Genomic DNA, 25,750 nt, shown 5'->3' with positions numbered 1-25,750 from the left:
AGAATCCATGTTCAATATTTCAGCTTGGTTGGAGCAAACTTTCTATGTGACAGATTACAACTAGAAACAGCAATAAGTGTTGAAAAATATTCTACCATGTATTATACGTGTGTGTATGTATCTGTGTGCATGATGCATGCGTGCATCAGCAACAACAGCAGCTGTAAGGGTTAAAAGAATAAAAATAACATAGAATACACTGTTAATACTGTATACTATAGCCAACCATTCATTGAGGTTTGTGAAGATAAAGAACCTGTCACGGTCTACCTTTATGTCTTTGCTGACTAGAATAGTGGAATGGCTAGGCTAGGGGTGAAAGAAGTGTTTGCAGCGCAGAATGGAATCCTTATGAGAGGAACTATGAGAAGAATTTAATGTTTTCTTAATGTGTGCCAGGTACTGCTCCAATCAGTTCAATTTCAGTCCATGGCAGCTCTGCAGAACAGATCCTACTGGCTGCTTATCAAAGGTGTCTTGCATGTTCATACATTTCAAATAGTTTCTGAAAGCAGACTTCCTTCTCCATTTCTTTTTACTAAATCCTTGATCTAAGTTGTAGATTTCCCTCTGGAAGCCTCATACATCATCAATGTATGCTGGGGAACCTGGTGTTCTTAAGTGATCTGTTACCAGAATAGCAGATCCTTGCCTTTATCTCCAGCTTTCCAACTAATTTTTAAAAATTCTTCCTACATTCAGATTTGTTAGTGCATTTTTAAAGCCTAATATCACCTTTCTGCTGCAAGATCCCATCTAAATTCCTATATGACATTTAGTCATCAAATTTCCTGGTCTCTGAAAGTTTTGGTTCTGAAAGTTTCTCAGCCACTGCTTGTTTCTGATGACCTTGGCAATTTTAAGCAATGCTGGTCAGAAAGTTTGTAGAGTGCTTTTTGTCTGACTTTTTCTCCAAACAGTGGTGGTGATGTATTTGGGGTAGATAAACAGGGAGGAATAGTGTCCTTCTCACCACGAATCTCAAGGATAGATAATAACAACACAATTTGCAATGTCTTCCATGTCCTTACCTTGTAAGCTACTCTCTTCTTTCCATACTTTCTGTATCATATTCTTTACAAGAAGCTACAACATACAGCCCACACTCAAATCTAGGCTGAAATGAAGATCTGGAGTTGGTAGGACTAAGTTCTACCTCCTTGAAGGGGATATATCCATAACATTTATGTACAATTTGGCATATGAAATGTGCCTCTTCTCATTTGTTTCTTCATCAAATCATGTATTTTCTCTATCTATAGACTCAGGGATATTTATTTTATACTCTATATGATAATGTAATACAAAGCTATTAATTTTGTTGTGTTTCAGCCACTGATGGACTCTGACTATAGTGAAAATTTCCAGGTTGGCTTTTGGGTTCCTGTGGCATGCCTTGTAGCTTTATTGCTGTCTTTTGAGGATTTGCTTACTCTTTGGTATAAAAAGATGATCAATCTTCATGGAAAGTTCCTATTCCAGCCCTAGAGTAAGAGACACCAGGTTCCTTTTATCAGGCAATGCTATAAGAAATTATGATCTAGTAATTTTAGTTCATTTTAATTATTCTTAGTTTAAATTTAATGCCCACATGTAGCTAACAAGTACCATACTGGACAGGATAACTCTCTATCCGAACTGCCATACTCACACAGCATTAAGATACTGCTTTGTACCAATGCTGATGAATCTCACTCCTCTGGGTAGTTTGTTAGACTGGTTATGCAACAAAGAATTACTTACCCAATAATGAAACAGGAAACTGCAGTTCCCAAAAAGGCATAGGCCAGAATTGACCCAAGATTTCTGAAAAAGTGTCTCTGAATGAAACAAAACAAATTAGGGATTATAGTAATTCTTAACAGCAAGCCAAAAAAAAATCAAACATACAAACCAAAACCTCACATTAAAAGTCTCTAAAACCTGGAATTCTACACTGCTTGTACATCTAGTAACTTCAGATAAAACAATTGTGGCTGATATCAAGCTGTATTAAGTGTATGTATATGCATACATGTATCTAAGTAGACTATTTTTTTTGAGCCTGGACAAAGATCAGCTTATTCCATGATCCTGCTAGTTCTAGTGAAACCTTAGAAGATCATTAGAGGTATAAGTCTGAAACAAATAAATGGGAAAGTATCTTCTGAGAAGAATTCTATTTAATTTGATAATGGAAAACAGATGCCTAAATAAATACTTATAGAACGTAAGATATCTCATTATATCTCCTTATATCATCTGTTTTACTCTTTGGAGCCTGAAAAAGATGGACAATAGAGATGGGAATGAAAAAGTGAGAATGGTAGTGAGTTCAAAAAGTTCATGCTTGTATAGTAAAAAAGATAGAACCAATGTTAGGATGTAGAGATCATTCAGAGGGAGAATGTAATGTTCCTTTGATGGGTCTGCATATTCAAAAGTGACCTTCGAAATGAACACAACAAATACATGTGTACATACATTCACATCTTACACGTCATCAGGTCCACTGGGGTCTTCTGATAGTGGAATGGTTACACTCAAAATAATTCCTATTTAAAATTCAGAACTTCTTAATAAAAATAGACAAATAAAATCCTCCAAACACCCTAATTAAACAAGAACCATCCAAACCTTAGCCATCATTTTTAAAGATAGCAAAGATACGGTATGCCAACTAAGCAACATCAGGAAAAGCAGTCACAGCCAGCAGTGGGCTATATAAGCAAAGGGCTGTAGTTGTCCTTTACCCTGTACCTCAGACAGTCCAATACCCTGTCATCTTTCCACAATGTTTGTTCCTTGGAGAATCAGATGTCAAAAGAACATTTACTACTCAGAAGACTTTTTAGGGCATGTCATGCCAACAGTCACCAAATGAAGGTGTTGCCTGAACAGATAATGAACATATTATATTTGATTCTGTCTTGAGTCTTTTTTAATGCTACTCTATTTATATAGCAATATTTGGGGGGTGTCAGATTTCAAAAATACTAACAACTGCAATTCCAATAAAACCTTCATTTAGAAGCTGATAAGATGATTTAGTAGGTTATTTATGGCACTTGCCACCAATCCTGATGACCTGACTTCCATCTCTAAGACCTGCACTGCAAGAAGAGAGAATTGGCCCCACCCTGTCCTGCTCCAGTTGTCTTCTGACTTCTTGTACATCCTGAAATGTATGCATTCACATACACAGGCACACAAAATAAAAAAGGTATAATTATTTTTTTAAACTTCCATTAAGGGCTTATATGAGGGAACACTAACGGAACCAACAGATTGGGAAAAGATCTTTAATAATCCTACATCTGACAGAGGGCTAATATCCAAAATATACAAAGAACTCAAGAAGTTAGACTCCAGAGAGCCAAATAATCCTATTAAAAAGTGGAGTACAGAGGTAAACAAAGAATTCACAGCTGAAGAATATCAAATGGCTGAGAAACACCTAAAGAAATGATCAACATCTTTAGTCATCAGCGAAATGCAAATTAAAACAACCCTGAGAATCCACCAATCAGAATGGCTAAGATCAAAACTCACGTGACAACAGATGCTGGTGAGGATGTCGAGAAAGAGGAACATTCCTGATATTGAACTGGAGTTGGAAGACGACAGTCCAGTCCCAAAATGGAGGTAAAACCGCCACCCGGCTGCCCCCAGCCTGACTCCGGCTGTCGCTGCCCTGGGGAGAGGAGAGCCACGATCCAAAGGAACCAGAGCAGCTGAGGAAGCTATTTGTTGTTGGTCTGAGCTTTGAAACCACAGATGATAGCTTAAGAGAACATTTTGAGAAATGGAGCATACTTACAAACTGTGTGGTAATGAGAGATCCTCAAACAGAACATTCCCGAGGCTTTGGTTTTGTGACCTACCCTTGTGTTAAAGAGGTGGATGCTAGAGAGGATTCTGTAAAGCCTGGGACCCATTTAATGGTGAAGAGATTTTCTGTTGGTAGTTTTAAAGAGGATATGGAAGAATATAATCTGAGAGACTACTTTGAAAGGTATAGCAAGATTGTAACCATAGTAGCTATGGAAGTCAGGCAGGGTGGGGAAAAAGAGAGGATTTGCTTTTGTAACTTTTGATGATCATGACACAGTTGATAAAATTGTTGTTCAGAAATAGCACACTACCAATGGGCACAATTGTGAAGTGAGAAAGGCCCTTTCTAAACAAGAGACACAGTCTGCTGGGTAACAGAGAGGTCATAGAGGTGGATCTGGCAACTTTATGGGATGTGGAGGAAACCTTGGTGGTAGCAGAGGAAACTTTGGTGGAAGAGGAGGCTATAGTGGTGGAGGTGGTGGCAGCAGAGGCAATTATGGAGATGGTGATGGATTTGGGGTGATGGTAGCAACTATGGTGGTGGTCCTGGTTACAGTAGTAGAGGAGGTTATGAAGGTGGTGGACCAGGATATGGAAACCAAGGTGGTGAATATGGTGGTGGAAGAAGAGGTTATGATAGTTACAATGAAGGAGAAAATTGTGGTGGAGGTAACTATGGTGGTGGTGGGAACTATAACGACTTTGGAAATTATAGTGGACAGCAACAATCTAATTATAGACCCATGAAGGGGGGCATTTTGGTGGAAGAAGCTTAGGCAGTCTCTATGGTCGTGGCTATGGATCTGGAGGTGGAAATGGTGGCTATGGTAGCAGAAGGTTTTAAACTAAAACAGAAACAAACGGCTACAGTTCTTAGCAGGAAAGAGAGTGAGGAGTTGTCAGGAAAGCTGCAGGTTACTTTGAGACAGTCGGTCCAAATGCATTAGAGGAACTGTAAAAATCTGCCACAGAAGGAACGATGATCCATAGTCAGAAAGGTTACTGCAGCTCAAAGAGGAAGCCCTTCTTGTTCAGGACTGTCATAGCCACAGTTTGCAAAAGTGCAGTCATTGACTAATGCAGTGTAGTGGAGATTAGATGTACACCCCTGAGGTCTTATCTGTTGTAGCTTTTTCATTTTCTTTTTCTTTTCATTACGTCAGAAATTTTGCCCAGTAAATTGTGGTAGTGGTACCAGGAAAAAAAATTAAGGAATTTTTAACTTTTCAATATTTGTGCAGTTTAGTTTTTCTACATTTTAGTACAGAAACTTTAACAAAATGCAGTTTTGAAGGTGAGTTAACAAGTAAAGAAGACCATTGTTAATTACTATTTTGTATGAATTTTGCTAAAGTTAACTGTAAAGAAACACCTACTGACTTGCAGTTTAAGGGGAAATCTATTCTCCTCATTTCCAAAAATGTGATGAATGGGCGCTGACATGTGGAGAGAATAGATACTTGTATGTTTGCAATGTGTGTTTTAGATTATTAGGATTGGGTAATAAAAAATAACATATTTGTGAATTTAATAGCATTAAGATTACCTTCAAATGAAAAAGATCTCAAAAGTCGCTGTTTGGTTTTTGTGAATTTTCTTTCAAAATGTAATCATGATTTTAGCGTGGTAGACTTAAGTTCTAACCATGTTAAGAACATCTCCATTCCACATTTACTTTGACTGCATTGAAACTGCTGCCAATAGTTTGGGGTATGAAGTGTTTATACTGCCCTCTACTTACCAAGGGTGGTAGATGAATGCCATCTCCCTGTTTAACAGCCTTTTAATATAGAACCACCAAGTCTGCTATGTCTGAGCAAACTGGTGGGTACCTGGTTTGTTTCTGCTTTTAAAATTTAAGGTCTCAAAGCCCCATTGGTCTAGTTACTTTCCTTGGTTACGTTCTCCACACACACAACTTTTCAGAGCAAAGGAATAAAAATCACTCGTTTGAAACCCTGACTAGGTGGCATGCTTTCCTGTTTATACCCTAGCCATTTTGCTGGATGGTGAAATAAAGGATAGTAAGGTGTCACCGAAACCAAGCAGCAGAAGATGTAGCATACACAGTCGCTCAGTGCAAGCACCTCACTTCCAAATATCTCAATTCAAACTCAGAATGTCTTGAGTCCTTAAATCCCCAAAGAAAACACGGTTATTCTTGGTATATATCTCATTCTAAAACATGTTGGGTGTGACAATTTGGAGACCCTGTTTGAGAAGCTTTAGATACAAAGGTGGTCATATGCATGAAAAATATCTATTGTTGCGCCAGCTAGTGCCTAACAATTTCATTTAACTCCTAAGTGTCCTGCTGTTACTTTCTTTGGCAGTTGACATTGAATTCAGATTTTTAGTTGGTTTTTAAGTATGCACTAAACAAGCAATAAAAAGGAGAATGGGGTATGCTAGTATTTCCATATGCTCTCTTGTTGCTCTACTTCTGTGCCTCTGTGCATTAATATTTGGATGCATGCAATGCGAGCATGGAACTTTGGTCTTCACAAATACTGCAGTTTTTCCAGAAAACACTCACAAACCAATAAATGTCACAGACAACATTCCATTTATTAATGGGCATATGTGCATAAGCAGGGTAGAAAATAGACTCATGTCAGAAACTGGTTACATCCTTCATGATTAAAAGTGTGGTTATTTGAAAGAACACTGTCAATGTTCCTACCTTAAAACTAGGTACCTGGTCAAAATACTTAGGAATCATTAAAATTGAGCTAAATTGTTTTTTTAAAAAAAGGAACATTCCTCCATTGGTAGTGGGATTGCAAACTAGTACAACCACCCTGGAAATCAGTCTGGAGGTTCCTCAGAAAATTGGACATTTCACCACCTGAGGACCCAGCTATCTCTCTCCTGGGCATAGAGACCCAAAAGATGCTCTAGCCAGAAGCTGGAAAGGACCCAGATGCCGTTCAACAGAGGAATGGATACAGAAAATGTGGTACATCTTCACAATGGAGTACTACTCAGCTATCAAAAACAATGACTTCATGAAATTCATAGGCAAATGGATGAAAGTAGGAAATATCATCCTGAGTGAGGTAACCCAATCACAGAAAAACCACACGTGGTATGCACTCACTGATAAGTGGATATCAGCCAAAAAGCTGAAATTACCCAAGATACAATCCACAGACCACATGAAGCTCAAGAAAAAGGACAACCGAAGTGCAGATGCTTCAGTCCTTCTCTTTTTTTTTTGTTTTTTTTTTGTTTTTTTTTAAATTTATTTAATACTTAATAATAATTCTTTGGTGTCCGGGCAAACATCCCTCTCCCCTTCCTTATGGGTGTTCCCCTCCCAACCCTCCCCCCATTGCCGCCCTCCCCCCAACAGTCTAGTTCACTGGGGGTTCAGTCTAGCAGGACCCAGGGCTTCCCCTTCCACTGGTGCTCTTACTAGGATATTCATTGCTACCTATGAGGTCAGAGTCCAGGGTCAGTCCATGTATAGTCTTTAGGTAGTGGCTTAGTCCCTGGAAGCTCTGGTTGCTTGGCATTGTTGTACCTATGGGGTCTTGAGCCCCTTCAAGCTCTTCCAGTTCTTTCTCTGATTCCTTCAACGGGGGTCCTATTCTCAGTTCAGTGGTTTGCTGCTGGCATTCACCTCTGTATTTGCTGTATTCTGGCTGTGTCTCTCAGGAGCGAACTACATCCGGCTCCTGTCGGTCTGCACTTCTTTGCTTCATCCATCTTGTTTAATTGGATGGCTGTATGTGTATGGGCCACATGTGGGGCAGGCTCTGAATGGGTATACCTTCAGTCTCTGTTTTAATCTTTGCCTCTCTATTCCATGCCAAGGGTATTCTTGTTCCCCTTTTAGAGAAGGAGTGAAGCATTCACATTTTGATCATCCGATTTGAGTTTCATTTGTTCTAGGCATCTAGGGTAATTCAAGCATTTGGGCTAATAGCCACTTATCAGTGAGTGCATACCATGTGTGTTTTTCTGTGATTGGGTTACCTCACTCAGGATGATATTTTCCAGTTTCAACCATTTGCCTATGAATTTCATAAACTCGTTGTTTTTGATAGCTGAGTAATATTCCATTGTGTAGATGTACCACATTTTCTGTATCCATTCCTCTGTTGAAGGGCATCTGGGTTCTTTCCAGCTTCTGGCTATTATAAATAAGGCTGCGATGAACATAGTGGAGCACGTGTCTTTTTTATATGTTGGGGCATCTTTTGGGTATATGCCCAAGAGAGGTATAGCTGGATCCTCAGGCAGTTCAATGTCCAATTTTCTGAGGAACCTCCAGACTGATTTCCAGAATGGTTGTACCAGTCTGCAATCCCACCAACAATGGAGGAGTGTTCCTCTTTCTCTGCATCCTCCTCAGCATCTGCTGTCACCTGAGTTTTTGATCTTAGCCATTCTCACTGGTGTGAGGTGAAATCTCAGGGTTGTTTTGATTTGCATTTCCCTTATGACTAAAGATGTTGAACATTTCTTTAGGTGTTTCTCAGCCATTCGGCATTCCTCAGCTGTGAATTCTTTGTTTAGCACTGAACCCCATTTTTGAATAGGGTTATTTGTCTCCTTGTGGTCTAACTTCTTGAGTTCTTTGTATATTTTGGATATAAGGCCTCTATCTGTTGTAGGATTGGTAAAGATCTTTTCCCAATCTGTTAGTTGCCGTTTTGTCCTAACCACAGTGTCCTTTGCCTTACAGAAGCTTTGCAGTTTTATGAGATCCCATTTGTCGATTCTTGATCTTAGAGCATAAGCCATTGGTGTTTTGTTCAGGAAATTTTTTCCAGTGCCCATGTGTTCCAGATGCTTCCCTAGTTTTTCTTGTATTAGTTTGAGTGTGTCTGGTTTGATGTGGAGGTCCTTGATCCACTTGGACTTAAGCTTTGTACAGGGTGATAAGGATGGATCGATCTGCATTCTTCTACATGTTGACCTCCAGTTGAACCAGCACCATTTGCTGAAAATGCTATCTTTTTTCCATTGGATGGTTTTGGCTCCTTTGCAAAAATCAAGTGACCATAGGTGTGTGGGTTCATTTCAGGGTCTTCAATTCTATTCCATTGGTCTATCTGTCTGTCTCTGTACCAATACCATGCAGTTTTTATCACTATTGCTCTGTAATACTGCTTGAGTTCAGGGATAGTGATTCCCCCTGAAGTCCTTTTATTGTTGAGGATAGTTTTAGCTATCCTGGGTTTTTTGTTATTCCAGATGAATTTGCAAATTGTTCTGTCTAACTCTTTGAAGAATTGGATTGGTATTTTGATGGGGATTGCATTGAATCTGTATATCGCTTTTGGTAAAATGGCCATTTTTACTATATTAATCCCGCCAATCCATGAGCATGGGAGATCTATCCATCTTCTGAGGTCTTCTTCAATTTCTTTCTTCAGTGTCTTGAAGTTCTTATTGTACAGATCTTTTACTTACTTGGTTAAAGTCACACCGAGGTACTTTATATTATTTGGGTCTATTATGAAGGGTGTCGTTTCCCTAATTTCTTTCTTGGCTTCTTTCTCTTTTGTGTAGAGGAAGGCTACTGATTTATTTGACATAATTTTATACCCAGCCACTTTGCTGAAGTTGTTTATCAGCTTTAGTAGTTCTCTGGTGGAACTTTTGGGATCACTTAAATAAACTATCATATCATCTGCAAATAGTGATATTTTGACTTCTTCTTTTCCGATCTGTATCCCCTTGACCTCCTTTTGTTGTCTGATTGCTCTGGCTAGAACTTCAAGAACTATATTGAATAAGTAGCGAGAGAGTAGGGAGCCTTGTTTAGTCCCTGATTTTAGTGGGATTGCTTCAAGTTTCTCTCCGTTTAGTTTAATATTAGCAACTGGTTTGCTGTATATGGCTTTTACTATGTTTAGTTATGGGCCTTGAATTCCTATTCTTTCCAGGACTTTTATCCTGAAGGGGTGTTGAATTTTGTCAAATGCTTTCTCAGCATCTAATGAAATGATCATGTGGTTTTGTTCTTTCAGTTTGTTTATATAATGGATCACGTTGATGGTTTTCCGTATATTAAACCATCCCTGCATGCCTGGGATGAAGCCTACGTGATCATGGTGGATGATTGTTTTGATGTGCTCTTGGATTCGGTTTGAAAGAATTTTGTTGAGTATTTTTGCGTCGATATTCATAAGGGAAATTGGTCTGAAGTTCTCTTTCTTTGTTGGGTCTTTCTGTGGTTTAGGTATAAGAGTAATTGTGGCTTCATAGAAGGAATTCGGGAGTGATCCATCTGTTTCAATTTTGTGGAATAGTTTGGATAATATTGGTATGAGGTCTTCTATGAAGGTCTGATAGAATTCTGCACTAAACCCGTCTGGACCTGGGCTCTTTTTGGTTGGGAGACCTTTAATGACTGCTTCTATTTCCTTAGGAGTTATGGGGTTGTTTAACTGGTTTATCTGTTCCTGATTTAACTTCGATACCTGGTATCTGTCTAGGAAATTGTCCATTTCCTGCAGATTTTCAAGTTTTGTTGAATATAGGTTTTTATAGTAAGATCTGATGATTTTTTGAATTTCCTCTGAATCTGTAGTTATGTCTCCCTTTTCATTTCTGATTTTGTTAGTTTGGACACACTCTCTGGGTCCTCTCGTTAGTCTGGCTAAGGGGTTTATCTATCTTGTTGATTTTCTCAAAGAACCGACTTTTGGTTCTGTTGATTCTTTCTATGGTCCTTTTTGTTTCTACTTGGTTGATTTCAGCTCTGAGTTTGATTATATCCTGCCTTCTACTCCTCCTCGGTGTATTTGCTTCTTTTTGTTCTAGAGCTTTTAGGTGTGCTGTCAAGCTGTTGACATATGCTCTTTCCTGTTTCTTTCTGCAGGCACACAGCGCTATGAGTTTTCCTCTTAGCACAGCTTTCATTGTTTCCCATAAGTTTGGGTATGTTGTACCTTCATTTTCATTAAATTCTAAAAAGTCTTTAATTTCTTTCTTTATTTCTTCCTTGACTAGGTTATCATTGAGTAGAGCATTGTTCAATTACCACGTATATGTGGGCATTCTTCCCTTATTGTTATTGAAGACCAGTTTTAGGCCGTGGTGGTCTGATAGCACGCATGGGATTATTTCTATCTTTCTGTACCTGTTGAGGCCTGTTTTTTGACCAACTATATGGTCAATTTTGGAGAAAGTACCATGAGGAGCTGAGAAGAAGGTATATCCTTTTGCTTTAGGACAGAATGTTCTATAAATATCCGTTAAGTCCATTTGGCTCATGACTTCTCTTAGTCTGTCTACATCTCTGTTTAATTTCTGTTTCCATGATCTGTCCATTGATGAGAGTGGGGTGTTGAAATCTCCCACGATTATTGTGTGAGGTGCAATGTGTGTTTTGAGCTTTAATAAGGTTTCTTTCACGTATGTAGGTGCCCTTGTATTTGGGGCATAGATATTTAGGATTGAGAGTTCATCTTGGTGGATTTTTCCTTTGATGAATATGAAGTGTCCTTCCTTATCTTTTTTGATGACTTTTAATTGAAAATTGATTTTATTTGATATTAGAATGGCTACTCCACCTTCCTTCTTCTGACCATTTGCTTGGAAAGTTGTTTTCCAGCCTTTCACTCTGAGGTAGTGTCTGTCTTTGTCTCTGAGGTGTGTTTCCTGTAGGCAGCAGAATGCAGGGTCCTCATTGCGTATCCAGTTTGTTAATCTATGTCTTTTTATTGGGGAGTTGAGGCCATTTATGTTGAGAGATATTAAGGAATAGTGATTATTGCTTCCTGTTATATTCATATTTGGATGTGAGGTTATGTTTGTGTGCTTTTCTTCTCTTTGTTTTGTTGCCAAGACGATTAGTTTCTTGCTTCTTCTAGGGTATAGCATGTCTCCTTATGTTGGGCTTTACCCTTTATTATCCTTTGTAGTGCTGGATTTGTAGAAAGATATTGTGTAAATTTGGTTTTGTCATGGAATATCTTGGTTTCTCCATCTATGTTAATTGAGAGTTTTGCAGGATACAGTAACCTGGGCTGGCATTTTTGTTCTCTTAGGGTCTGTATGACATCTGTCCAGGATCTTCTGCCCTTCATAGTTTCTGGCGAAAAGTCTGGTGTGATTCTGATAGGTCTGCCTTTATAAGTTACTTGACCTTTTTCCCTTACTGCTTTTAATATTCTTTCTTTATTTTGTGCGTTTGGTGTTTTGACTATTATGTGACTGGAGGTGTTTCTTTTCTGGTCCAATCTATTTGGAGTTCTGTAGGCTTCTTGTATGCCTATGGGTATCTCTTTTTTTAGGTTAGGGAAGTTTTCTATGATTTTGTTGAAGATATTTACTGGTCCTTTGAGCTGGGAGTCTTCACTCTCTTCTATACCTATTATTCTTAGGTTTGATCTTCTCATTGAGTCCTGGATTTCCTGTATGTTTTGGACCAGTAGCTTTTTCCGCTTTACATTATCTTTGACAGTTGAGTCAATGATTTCTATGGAATCTTCTGCTCCAGAGATTCTCTCTTCCATCTCTTGTATTCTGTTGGTGAAGCTCGTATCTATAGCTCCTTGTCTCTTCTTTTGATTTTCTATATCCAGGGTTGTTTCCATGTATTCTTTCTTGATTCCTTCTATTTCCATTTTTAATTCCTTCAACTGTTTGATTGTGTTTTCCTGGAATTCTTTCAGGGATTTTTGTGTCTCCTCTCTATGGGTTTCTACTTGTTTATTTATGTTTTCCTGGAATTCTTTCAGGCATTTTTGCGATTCCTCTCTGTAGGCTTCTACTTGTTCTCTAAGGGAGTTCTTCACGTCTTTCTTGAAGTCCTCCAGCATCATGATCAAAAATGATTTTGAAACTAGATCTTGCTTTTCTGGTGTGTTTGGATATTCCATGTTTGTTTTGATGGGAGAATTGGGCTCCGATGATGCCATGTAGTCTTGGTTTCTGTGGCTTGGGTTCCTGCACTTGCCTCTCGCCATCAGATTATCTCTAGTGTTACTTTGTTCTGCTATTTCTGACAGTGACTAAACTGTCCTATAAGCCTGTGTGTCAGGAGTGCTGTAGACCTGTTTTCCTGTTTTCTTTCAGCCAATTATGGGGACAGAGTGTTCTGCTTTCGGGCGTGTAGTTTTTCTTCTCTACAGGTCTTCAGCTGTTCCTGTGGGCCTGTGTCTTGAGTTCACCAGGCAGGTCACTTGCAGCAGAAAAGTTGGTCTTACCTGTGGTCCCGAGGCTCAAGTTTCCTCGTGGGGTGCTGCCCACGAGCTCTCTGCGGCGGCAGCAACCAGGAAGATATGCACCGCCCTTTCCGCGCTTCAGTCCTTCTTAAAAGGGGGAATAAAAATATTCATAGGAGGAGGAGATATGGAGGCAAAATTAGGAGCAGAGACTGAAGGAATGACCATTTAGAGCCTGCCCCACCTGGGGATCCAGCACATATATATATATATATATATATATATATATATATATATATATATATATATATATATAAATATATCCACCAAACCTAGACAGTATTGATGAAGCCAAGAAGTGCATGCTGACAGGAGCTGGATATAGATCTCTCCTGAGAGGCTCAGCCAGAGCATGACTAATACAGAGGTGAATGCTAGCAGCAAACCATTGAACTTAGAACCAGGTCTCCATTGGAGGAGTTAGAGAAAGGATTGAAGGAGCTGAAGGGGCTTGCAACCCCATAAGAACAACAATACCAACCAACCAGAGCTCCCAGGGACTAAACCACCATCCAAAGAGTACACATGGACAGACCCATGGCTCCAGTTGCATATGTAGCAGAGGATGGCCTTGTTGGGCACCAAAGGGAAGAAAAGCCCTTGGTTCTGCCAAGGTTGGACCCCCCCCCAGTGTAAGGGAATGTCAGGGTGGGAAGGTGGGGTGTTTGGGGATGGGGAACACCCTCATAGAAGAAGGGGGAGGGTGAATGGTACAGGGGGCTTACTGAGGGGAAACCAGGAAAGAGAGTAACATTTGAAATGTGAATAATAAAATATCCACACAAAAAAAAAAGAATTAAAAGAGAAAAAAGAAAACTCCAAGAAAACAGAACAAGTGTCTCGTGCCCTCTGTTCCTTCTAAACATTAGTTTATTTTTGAAATGTACTCTTATTATTTGTGTGGTAAATAGGGTTTATTTCAGATTAACTCTTATCTTACTTTGGCATTCAAAAACTGTTTCTAGTCACAGCTTGTCCTTAAGTTTGTATACAGTTTGAAGTCTTCTGAACTTTGATCATGTGACCTTGCTTAACTGTCTAAGTTAGGGTTACTATTCCTGTGATGAAACACCATGCCAAAAACAGTTCATCATCAAAAGCAGTGAGAGCAGGTACTCAAGCAGAGTAGGAACCTGGAGGCAGGAGCTGTTGCAGTGGCCATGAAGGCTTGCTGCTTACTGACTTGTTCCTCAAGTCTTCTTCAGTCTGCTTTCTTATAGCACCCAGGACCACCAGCCCAGAGATGGTACCACCCACAATGGCTTGGGCCTTACCATATCAGTCACTAATTAAGAAAATGATTTCCAATTAGATTTTATGAAGACATTTTCTTAATTGTGGTTCCCTCCTTTCAGATAACTAGCTTATGTTTAGTTGACATAAGAGTAGCCATCACATTAACCCTCAGAATTGAAATTGTCTTATCCTCTAAATAAAGTTGGCTATTGAATGAGACTTTAGTCTTCCTCCCCATTTAGGCTCCATTCTCTTGAGTTCACTTTTCCTACAAGACTGGTGATACTTTGATTTCTTTTGGCCAATTATTCCCAGGATTAATAGAAACAAAGATTAGATAAATTCACATTTATGATATTAGCTGAAGTACAAAACCAAAAATGTAAATCTACAAGAATACATTCATAATATGCTCCAGAATCTCTCTCCACCACACACAAATTGTTCATTTCTTATTCAAACCTAATGAACTAAATTTTTATTTTGGAAGGATACGCCACATGCTTGCATATGATATCTGCACTTAAATGCACATTTCATAATACACAAAGTACTTTCATAAGTACTAGCTCATCCAATTCTCACAGAACCCTAGTGAAGATTCATTCAAACTTCATTGCTAGCTTGTTTGCCTGTTTCTTTGTTTGTTTGCTTTAGCCATACTGGAGATTGACTTAGGATCTTATGCACATTAGAGAAGTGCTTCGCCACTGAGCTAAATTATCAGCTGCCACTTAGACAGGGGGATTCACACACTAGCCAGGCTGGCTTTAAACTAGTAAAAGTCTCCTGCTTTAGCCTCCCCAGTACAGAGACTACAGGCATGAGCTGCCATATCTGCTCTTGTACCATCTTACATGAGAAAAATATAAGGTTCTATGACGTGCTTTAGAGTTGCCTAAAATCATACATCTACGAAACAACAACCAGGAACTGGAGAGCCTGTCTCTGGATTCCAGTGTGTTGCTTTCTCAATCTCCACCACTCTCGACTTTTTGAAGAGAAATGGACAGGAGTTGCTGAATTAAAGACTAGCCCTTTCTTCCTATTTTATGTGTCTACAACATAGTCTTGATGTGTCCCCATTCTTCTCTCTTAGGCACAGAATGACAAGCAGAGAGAAAAAAGAGATAGTGGCATATCCAAATAAAGCCTTCAATAATCTAAACCCAGCACAGACCAGAGCAAGGTTCACTTTGGTGAAATCCATTGGAAATTCCAGTTAGTAGTGTGCCATTCTCAGCCTATATTCCTACTGCTCGGGGAGCCATATTCTCTCCCATTCCCATCATCTGTGGTATGTGTGCTCATGCATGCATATGTGTGTGAGAGAGGGACAAACACAAAAAAAAAAAGTTGACTAGATGATTTTTCTAATACTAGTGCCCTATAAAAAAAACCACAAGCAATGGCACAAAAACAAAAAGCAAAATCCAATAGTAACTTTTTCAAGGCAGAAAAAAGATGAGTACATACGGAAATGTATAGAATATAAATGTATATGTGTATATGTATATATTCAGAATATAGCCTATATCAAATGATCCAAATGTACTTATATACCATTAGTTAAAAGGTAAAATGTATATCAGCCATTTAACTATCACTAGGTGCAATCAGAGATGGCAAGCACAGTAACAACCACCTATTCAGTGACCTTATAAGAATTGTTTAAAAAAGAAAGACACTAACACAGAAGGTTAGCATGTCAAAAACAAGTTCAATTAGATAACAGGGAGAGCTTGCTATTTCAGTTTCAGAAATCAGAGCTGATGAAGGGAAGGTTATAAAAAAAGTGTTTTTCAACCATTAGAGAGGCTTTTATAACCTATGACTTGGTCTCATTTTAAAGCAACTATGACTTTGATTATATATTCAGATTAGGTATTTAAAATAAATTATCCATCATTCATTTGACACAAAGAAGAGGCCCCAAATTCTCCATGGAGGGAAAAATTAATATTATCCCAACAATAACCATTTCTTATCTATTATGTGTCAATAGATAATGTAAAGATTCAGATGACTTTGGCAGCTGTATAAATGACATGGAAAATGTAAATTTGAGATGTTTTATATGGAAAACCTGCATCTAGCACAAAGAAAAAACTCTGGATATGGAATTGAACAGAGAAGGCCTAGCTTTGATTTATTTCTATATTGACTTCATTCCCTCACCTGCAGCATTAATCATTTTGTTTTGAATATCAATGAAATGCAGGACCCTTTCTAAATTCCAAACTTTCTGCATAGAAATACACACCCTCCTGTTCCTCTGACATCCAGCAGCGCAGCCCTCTCATGTTCCTCCCCTGTCCCAAGGGGATGAAGCAAGGAGGCTCATTGATCTATGAAAAACAACACCAGTTTTCTTTGTCTAGAAGTCTTAACCATTTTATCCAGGATGAGGTGACTGTTCTCACCGCTCTTCCAGTTTCCATACTATGAGTGAAAGAGACAGACTTTTCTTGCACAGCAGTTTCTAGCATCCCTCCATTTCAGCCTCCCTACCTCTAACTAACTGAGCTGATATCTAAACAGTCGCTGTCATTCTGTATTCAACTCACGAAGTACTTATGGAGTACTATTACTAAGAGTTAACTCTCATGCTCCAATAGGTTTACCAGGGTATTTGAACCATAAATTGTTTAATTATAAGCTAAATAATTAAATAATAATTAATAGCAATTAATTTACTAATTAAATATTTAAATTCTTATAGATTCTGTGAATGTTCACATAGATTTATAAACAGAAATAAATATGTATAGTTCCTGTACCTAGCTGATGCTCCATAAATGGTTTAAAACCAAAAAGTGGTTCTGAGAGAAAGTCTAGTATGTTGGGCAGGCATCCTCTCCTAAAGGGAATTGGGAAGTAGTCCATCTTCTATGGAACACTATGCTTTTGCAGGGATGCTTTTCTTTCTTCCTTAAATGTTTGGTCTTGTTCACTATGAAGCCATGTAGGTAGGGTTTTAATTATCAATTCAGTTTTTTATTTAACACAGAGCTGTCCAAATTTTCTATATTATCTCTAGTCAGCTTGGTTAATTTGTGTTATTCAAGGAACCTGTCCATTTCACTTGTCAAATTTACTAGAACAGGGTCTAGAAAGACACCTTAATCTATAAAGTTCTTGCCATGCAAACACAAAGACCTGGATTTGATCTGCAACATTCACATAAAACAAAATGCTGGGGAACTGGGAAGATGGCTCAAGGGTGAAATCTCTGGGTATGGCTGTGTGTTTCTAAAGCTCCAGCACTGGGAGGCAGAGACAGGTATCTCATAAGATCTTGCAAGTCAGCCACTCTAGCCAAACAGTGAGTTTCTGGTTCCATGAAAAATCCTATCTAAATGCAGTAAGACAGCAAGAGAAGGAAACATTTGATATTCTTCTCTGGCCTCCCTCTGCATGCATTCAGACAGGTACATATACCTGTACATTCATGGATATACAACACACACACACACAGACACACAGACACACACACACACACACACACACACACACACACACACACACACAAAGGTGAGGTGCAGACTGGAGAGATGGCTCAGTGGTTATGAGCACTGACTGCTCTTCCAGAGGTCCTGAGTTCAATTCCCAGCAACCACATGGTGGCTCACAACCATCTGTAATGGGATCTGATGCCCTCTTCTGGTGTGTCTACAGACAGCTACAATGTACTCATATAAATAAATAAATAAATCTTTTTTAAAAAGGTGAGATACACACTAAAAGTCCCAGTGCCGAAGAGGTTGAGAAAAGCAGATCCCTGGAATTCCCTTACCAGTCAGTCTAACCTACTTAGAGTTTCAGATCAGATCATTGAAAAATGAGGTATAGGGTGCCTGAAGAATGACACCTGAAGTTGACTTCTCTCTGCCCCATATAACTTACTGGCACAGAACTGTTCTGAGTACTCCTTTATTAACCATTGAATATTTGAATATTCTGTAACGATACCCTCTTTTATGTTCATAATACAGTTTTCCAGGTTAATGTAGCCACAGTTTCTCCATTTAAAAGTCATTTTCTAATTCATACAGATGTTGTTGAGTTTTCCTGTCAGCCAATACCTTTCTTCTCTAGAACTGAAAGGTTTGTCTCTCATCCACCTTCAGAGCTGAATAAGCTCTATGGCTGTTATCCTAGGGAGGTCTTTGGAACTGATCTTTATACAACATTCCCACAATAAGTTAGAGCAGAGAGCTAGATGATAGATACATAGATGATTGATAGGTAGAGAGAGAGAGAGAGAGAGAGAGAGAGAGAGAGAGAGAGAGAGAGATAATAGATAGATAGATGATAGGTAGATAGGTAGGTAGATAGATAGGTAGATAGAGCTGCTGATGTTTTGTTAAAGTACTTGGTTTTTCAATTAAAAAATTGTCTTGGCTTAAGAATCTGTCAAGTATAATGATCCTCAATAAGGTGGATAGTTAAGTTATTTAAAACTTTTCTTTTACTTTGGACGAACAATGGATTTACTGAAATTGTAAAGACAATATAGAAAGGTTTTGGGTACCCTCATCCACCACTATCCCCGTCAACTGTATCTTATGTAACTATAGAACAGTACCAAAACTAGGAGAATGATATTGGTCCAATGTCAGTGTAATTTTATCACATGAGCAGATTGCATAACTAATGCCACAGTCAAGAAATAGAGTTGGCCTGGAGTTGCTTACCATTCTTGGCACCACAAAAATACTATCTAACATACACATATATCCCATGACTATAAAATGTCCCCTCTGGCCTCCCCATACTCTACCTTACCATCATCTCTAATCCCAAACAACGAACAATTTGTTCTCTATCTCTATAATTTTGCCATTTCTGTAGTGCTACATAAATGAAGCAATATAGCATGGAACCCTGACTCTGAATTGTCTGACTCAACAGAATGACTTACAAGACTATCCAGATTGGACACCAATATTTTTTTCAATGTGATCACTGAGTATTTTTCTATGGTATGGGTATACTACAGTTTGTTTAACCATTACCCACAGGAAGGCATTTTGGTGACTTTAGGGTTTTGTCTTACAAATCAGGAGTATGAAGAATGAGGCATAGGTTTTTGTGTGAACACAAGTTACTTACTCTTCAAGGAATCCTCATCAGTGAAGCTGTTGGGCCTTAAGACACTTTCAACTTCACTTTAACAAGAAACTATTATGTTGTTTGCAAAAGTGGCTGCACTGTGTTATATTCCTGCTGGCAGTTTCGAAGAGCTCGACATTTTAAACAGTAACAATTGATGATGAGTTACCGATAGTCTCTGAGTGGGTACACAACACAAAAATCTGAGAGTTTAAAGGGAAAACTAGAAATTATGGAGGTCAACATTGAAACTTCCACTCCCCCCAAAAAAGAAAAATCCTACACAGTAAGCCATTGAAAAGAACTCTTTAAAATTGCAATAGGGATGCTGAAGTGATGCCATCACAGTTGATGGTTTCTGGCGAGGGTGCAGGTGGGGAAGGACTCAGTTTTCTTTAAAGGGTGGACTACTGGGAGTTTGACTGTGCTCCAGTGAGGATATGGGCAACACAAACTGGACTTGGTATTTTTTTCTTTTTCTTCCCTTCTTTTCCTGGGTGTACGTCACATGGGTAGGGGGGTGCTTGGATGAATGGTAGTGTCCTCCAAGTGATCGGGTACATTATGTGAAATTCCCAAATAATCAATAAAAACATTATGTTAGGGAACAAAGGAGAAATCTCTTAAGAAATCACTGGCAAGGATGTAGATCACTCCTGAGAGACACAGCCAGAATACAGCAAACACAGAGGCGAATGCCAGCAGCAAACCACTGAACTGAGAACAAGACCCCCGTTGAAGGAATCAGAGAAAGGACTGAAAGAGCTTGAAGGGGCTCAAGACCCTTTATGAACAACAATGCCAACCAACCAGAGCTTCCAGGGACTAAGCCACTACCTAAAGACTATACATGGACTGATCCTGGACTCTGACCTCATAGGTAGCAATGAATATCCTAGTAAGAGAACCAGTGGAAGGGGAAGCCCTGGGTCCTGCTAAGACTGAACCCCCAGTGAACGTGATTGTTGGGGGGAGGGCGACAATGGGGGTAGGTTGGGGAGGGGAACACCCATAAAGAAGGGGAGGGGAAGGGATTAGGGGGATGTTTGCCCGGAAACCGGGAAAGGGAATAACACTCAAAATGTAAATAATAAATACTCAAGTTAATAAAAAAAAAAGAAATGACTGGCAAAAATACTTATACCTTCTTTAAGCTGTATCCAGCATGGAAAATAATTGGAGGCAGCAGAATGTTGAAAAATACCTCTGGATCAAATGTTACCTGAAAGTTTAAAAAGAAAAAGTCAAATTTTAGATAAAGTTCAACTGATTGGATTTTTTTAAATATTGGAAGCCATTGACTAAAGTGCCTTATTTAGAACAAAAGCCACCAATGTATTAAATCATTACAGCAGATAAGCCACAGTTTCCCTATTGACTTGCATGTTCTCCCTGCCCATGGCCACCCCCAGCACTTCTGACTTAAGATTCCAGTATTCTGTCTTAATACATATTAAGTCACAACAGTTTGAGGCAATTTGAGGAACTCACAGGCAGCTGCTGCCAATGTTTTTCAACAGAAAATAAAAACGTCCTGACCTCCATCACACATTCATGAAAGCTTAATTGCAATAAAAATGTTACTATGCGTTTTTATTAACTTCCCATTTGTAGACCTAATTCTATTGGAAATACTCCATGCGTCCAAGACATAGTTATCAGTGAGGTCAGCTGCTTCTTGATCATCAACTAAAGTTGGTTGTTGTTGATAAAAAGGAACACACACTGACACTTTTACACAGCCAATCAGGGAGCTAAACATTTATAAACAGACAAAACTTTGGGGAGGGGTGGGGGTTAGGAATAGGCTAAATATTTTAAATGATTAAGTGACATAAAATCAATTAATATACCCACACGAATAAATCTTTAATATTGATTTCTTGCCTATTCTAGAAATCATCCACATGAGAGACACGTAATCTTTTTTCCTGAAGCGTTTTTGCTACTCCATAATCAAATGAAAACAAGGCTTGAAGCATGTGTAGAGGTAAATTCCTGTAACTCTAGCACTCAGAGGCTGAGGCAGGAGAACTATGGATTTGAGATGAGTCTGAGCCACATTTTAAGACACTGTCTTAAAAGAAAATAAAATGAAATTTTAAAATTGAGAAATAATGCTTGGACTTAAATTCTAAAACAAGCCCTCCTTTGTTTCAATATTAGGCAAGTCTTTGGCATTGATCATTAATATATGTAAGCACTTGTATATTTGCAGACTATGTCAAGAAAGCCATGACTAACTAGGAGTTGCATTTCAGAATACTGACTAAGCTAAAAGGGAAAGTAATATTATTTTTTAAAAGATAAGTGCCGTGTGGTGATGGTGCATGCCTTTCATCCCAGCACTTGGGAAACAGAGGAAGGTGGAGGGATCTGTGTGAGTTTGACACCAGCCTGGTCTACAGAGTGAGTTCCAGGACAGTCAAGAGAAACCCTGTGTTGAAAAACAGGAGAGAGAGAGAGAGAGAGAGAGAGAGAGAGAGAGAGAGAGAGAGAGAGAGAGAGAGAGAGAGAGAGAGAAAGAGAGAGAGAGGGAGGGAGAGAGAGGGGAAAAAGAAAAGAAAGAAAGGGGGAGAAGAAAAGAAAAGAGAAAGAAAAAAGAAAGGAAGGTAGAGAGGGGGAGGAAAAGTGAGGAGAGGAGAAGAGGGGAGGGGAGGGGAGGGGAGGAAGGAAGGAAGGAAGGAAGGAAGGAAGGAAGGAAGGAAGGAAGGAAGGAAGGAAGGAAGGCAGGCAGGCAGGCAGGCAGGCAGGCAGGCAGGCAGGCTTGTTTCTAAGCTCATGGGGATGTTGGCCTGGAAACCGGGAAAGGGAATAACAATTGAAATATAAATAAGAAATACCCAAGTTAATAAAGATGGAGAAAAAAACTAGTTTTTCTACTAAAACATCCATCCCTTAACACTCTACCATATGGCACCTGAGATCTTGACCTTCCATACCTTGTCTCATTCTGAGGCAGGTAGCATGAAGATATCACTGAATATATCAATGTGACTCTAAACCTCCATCTCTCAAAGTAGCTTCCTACCTGATGATAGTGATAGTCTGGCAAATATATATGTTGATGTGAATAAGTACGTATATATAAAATGGGTATGTACTTGCATGCATATATTTTCAGGTTCGTGAATATGTAATAAACCTTAAGAGCAAGTAAAAAAAGAAATGTAAATAAAAATATCCAATAATAACAAAAAAAAGAAAACAAGAATAAAGAAGTGATGCTGTTGGGGAAACAAGGCAAGTGGGGATCCACCAACATGTCATGTCATCAGTAGCCCATGCAGGCCATAGGTCCTAACCAGTTAGGCTGGTAGCTGAAGCAACAAAGTTAAATTCTGAGTCTTCCTACTCATTCTGACCCTGAAGCACCTTAGAAAATTGTAAACCAGGAATGTGACAGATATTCCAGTAGTTTGGGAGAATTTCTCTCCTCAAGGTCAAGATGGTGATCAACAGCCTTGTCCCAGAAAACCGTGGTACCAGCTCACCTTCCGCAGCATGTCATTCTGCTCCACATTGTTGATCTTGCCAGGGCTGATTTCTCCTTTCAGAGTGTATTCAAAGAACTTCCCACTGACATTCACTAATAAAGTACTAAAGGCTCTGTCTTCCTGAGTACAGCTGAGTGACTTGTCACGACCGCTGGTAGCAGGGGTGCCATACCTCAGGATCACTCCAACAATGAGCCCTGAAATAAGGTGACACACATAAAAAACATTAGTCCTGGCTTACTGCTCAATCATTTATGGAGGCGCAGCCCTACAGCTAGGTTAAGCCTGACCACTTTTCTGAAAAAAAAAATCAGAAAATCCATTTTCCCCTTTCTTTTTTTCTCTCTGTCTTTCAGAAACTGGCCAGAGCCTAAGTATGCTGTGTCTGGTATGCCTTTTCACTCTTTGTCTGAAACTACCTCCCTTTTGCCATATGGCTGTGTGCCCAACTTCCATGCCTAACTCAAAAGGGCATGGTTTTCTCTCTTCCTCTTCCCCATATACCTCCTCTGGGGATATTTCTAGATTGCCTATCCTAGAGTTTTAAACACTAACAAATTAATCACTGAACTTTTAAAAAGTCAGTTATGTGACAAAACAAAGTATGGAAGCAACACACTGCTGATCTGAGTCCATTAGTCACTAGAAGGATTAAATAGAACAGTGCTTAGTATGGCCGCATAAACAGACTCAACCCTGCTTCTCTTTCATCTCTCACTTCTGAGGCTTTTTGTAGAAAGAAATGAGGGAGAGGGGAGAGTGTAATGTTTTCTGCCCAGAACAGAATGAGGAAGGCCAACTGAGTCTTTGTTTTTCCCCATAGTATCTTTCAAACCATTCCTACTGCCATCTGCAAGGGAGGAACAGGCCACTGGAATGTTTAATTGCTATAAATGTAACATGCTTTGCCACACACACATCAGAGTGGAAGGAGGGAAAATGTTTTTGCTTAAGTCATTCCAAGCACTGAGGATCATGGAGAAAATAATTATACCCACGGGGCGGCTAAAGGTTGCCATGTAAACTTAAGCAGTCATGATTAAGGGGCTCCTCCTTGCGACTACAAATTTAAACTGATGTTCTTAATAATCTCATCCTGGCCAATTATGAAACAACCTTAAACGTATAAGAAAAGTAAGACTTAATTTTCAAAAGCACATTTGCCATTACCAAAAAGAGATACCTAAAGAAAACAAAGGAGCCCATAATGCAGATGTTTCAAATTATCTAGTGAACAGGGAAAAGACAAACACTTCTTCAGTGTCTATCAGGTCTTACAGCTAAATTTCCATTTATTTTATTCCCATCTGGTGAGAAATCATCTGATGGCAGAGATGGCCAACCAGAATTTGCTCAGTCCTGCTCTGCTCAGCTTGAGAACATGTTTCTCCACTGGCACTGTCATGGCTAGCTTGGTCTGGCTTTCTGGGTATCTGTGCTTATAAATGATATTGTGAGCTACCTACAGCAGGGTGGCTGCCGGACACATTTCTTTGTATTTTCCTCATCTTCACTGCTGCTCTAGTAAGGCCTGATAGCTTATCGGTCTCTATCAGTTCTCATTCATAGGGGGCTATGAGAATTCTGATAAATGTCTAGGAGTCCTCTGCATGGAACAGGAAAGAAGTATATCATGTACACAATTGGTCCTAGTGTTTAGGGGCAGTGAACAAACCCTCTGCTATGGAACTCTGCCCTCCAAGTGTGGTATGTAATCAGAGCAGTTGTGATTACTCACACAAGATTAGGCCCACAAACATACTTTGCGGAAGCTGCCCCCTAGGATTGGGAGCTGAATTTCTGGGGTGGAGGGCTCTTCTTTGATAGTACATCTGTCCCTACTCATATATTCAACCCTTTCATTCATGCTCCTACAAATAACCCCAATTCAACTCAGTGGTTGACTAAGCTACACCAATAGAATTGTGTCTTTGCTCTGCTATCAGAGCCCTATCTAAGGTGAAGGAAAGTTACATAGCCCCTTCCTTCTCCCCATTTATATTATGCTGCTCATTCTCCTGGTGACTGTGGAAGGTCCCATGCCCTCTCATGATTACAGTATGCTAAGCATTTACCTCCTTCAGTACAACTCCACTGGGACCTGCATCTTCTCTGCCTATGCACCCTTCTCTCCTTTAACAACACAAAATTCTATAAATGTTCTATCCTGTTTGTTGCAAGGATGTTCCTTGGGGTTATTATTCTCTGTGGCAATGTAGTGAACAAGTTACTTCTATTAGCATCCTATGGGTGAAACCATCTCTCTCTCTCTCTCTCTCTCTCTCTCTCTCTCTCTCTCTCTCTCTCTCTCTCGTGTGTGTGTGTGTGTGTGTGTGTGTGTGTGTGTGTGTGTGTGTGTGGAAGAGGGAGGGGAAGGGAAGAGAGGAGAGGGGAAGGGGGAAAGGGATAGAAAGGGAAGGAGAGGGGGAAGGGGAGCGGAGAGAGAGAGAGAGAATGCAAGGGCAAACATTCGAATCAGAGAACAAGTTTGGGTGACAGTCTTTGCCTTCTACTTTGAGATAGGACCTGTCTTTTTATTGCTGCATTTGTCAGGCTAGCTGGTCTGTGTACTTCTGGATAATTTTTTCTCTCTACCGCTCATCTCCAAAAACACTGGAATTATAGACTGGAATGGGGACCTGCACTCAGATCCTCACACTTGCTTTGCCCACTGAGCCACCACCTCAGACCAATATGCTTCCTATATTGAACCATCTTATTGATTCTAAACTTCCTCTTTTTTAATTTTATTTTTCTTGGATATTTTATGTATTTACATTTCAAATGTTATCCCCAGCTTTATTACAGTGACATTTTGTGCTCATATTTGAGATCATGTTGACAATAACTATGATCAGCTGTGGCAACAGCACTTCCTTCCAAAGCTCCTGGAAGCAC

At 39.4% G+C, this 25,750-nt stretch overlaps 1 protein-coding gene across 2 annotated transcripts in view; it reads right to left on the bottom strand.

The window, feature by feature from the left end:
- Slc9a7 (solute carrier family 9 member A7) overlaps positions 1 to 25,750 on the bottom strand; it is a 181,025-nt gene that overhangs the window by 85,534 nt on the left and 69,741 nt on the right. For both annotated transcript variants that reach the window (XM_006256637.4, NM_001401002.1), the window contains exons 2-4: positions 22,850 to 23,049; positions 20,500 to 20,577; positions 1,744 to 1,820 (exon numbers count right to left, since the gene is read on the bottom strand). In XM_006256637.4, the coding sequence (XP_006256699.1) occupies positions 1,744 to 1,820; positions 20,500 to 20,577; positions 22,850 to 23,049 (355 nt within the window). The remainder of the gene's footprint in view (positions 1 to 1,743; positions 1,821 to 20,499; positions 20,578 to 22,849; positions 23,050 to 25,750) is intronic.

Source organism: Rattus norvegicus, chromosome X (genome assembly GCF_036323735.1).
Source record: "Rattus norvegicus strain BN/NHsdMcwi chromosome X, GRCr8, whole genome shotgun sequence".
Classification (NCBI taxonomy): domain Eukaryota; kingdom Metazoa; phylum Chordata; class Mammalia; order Rodentia; family Muridae; genus Rattus; species Rattus norvegicus.
The sequence above is the reverse complement of the archived record's forward strand: the minus strand, read 5'-3'. Positions and strand labels throughout refer to the sequence as shown.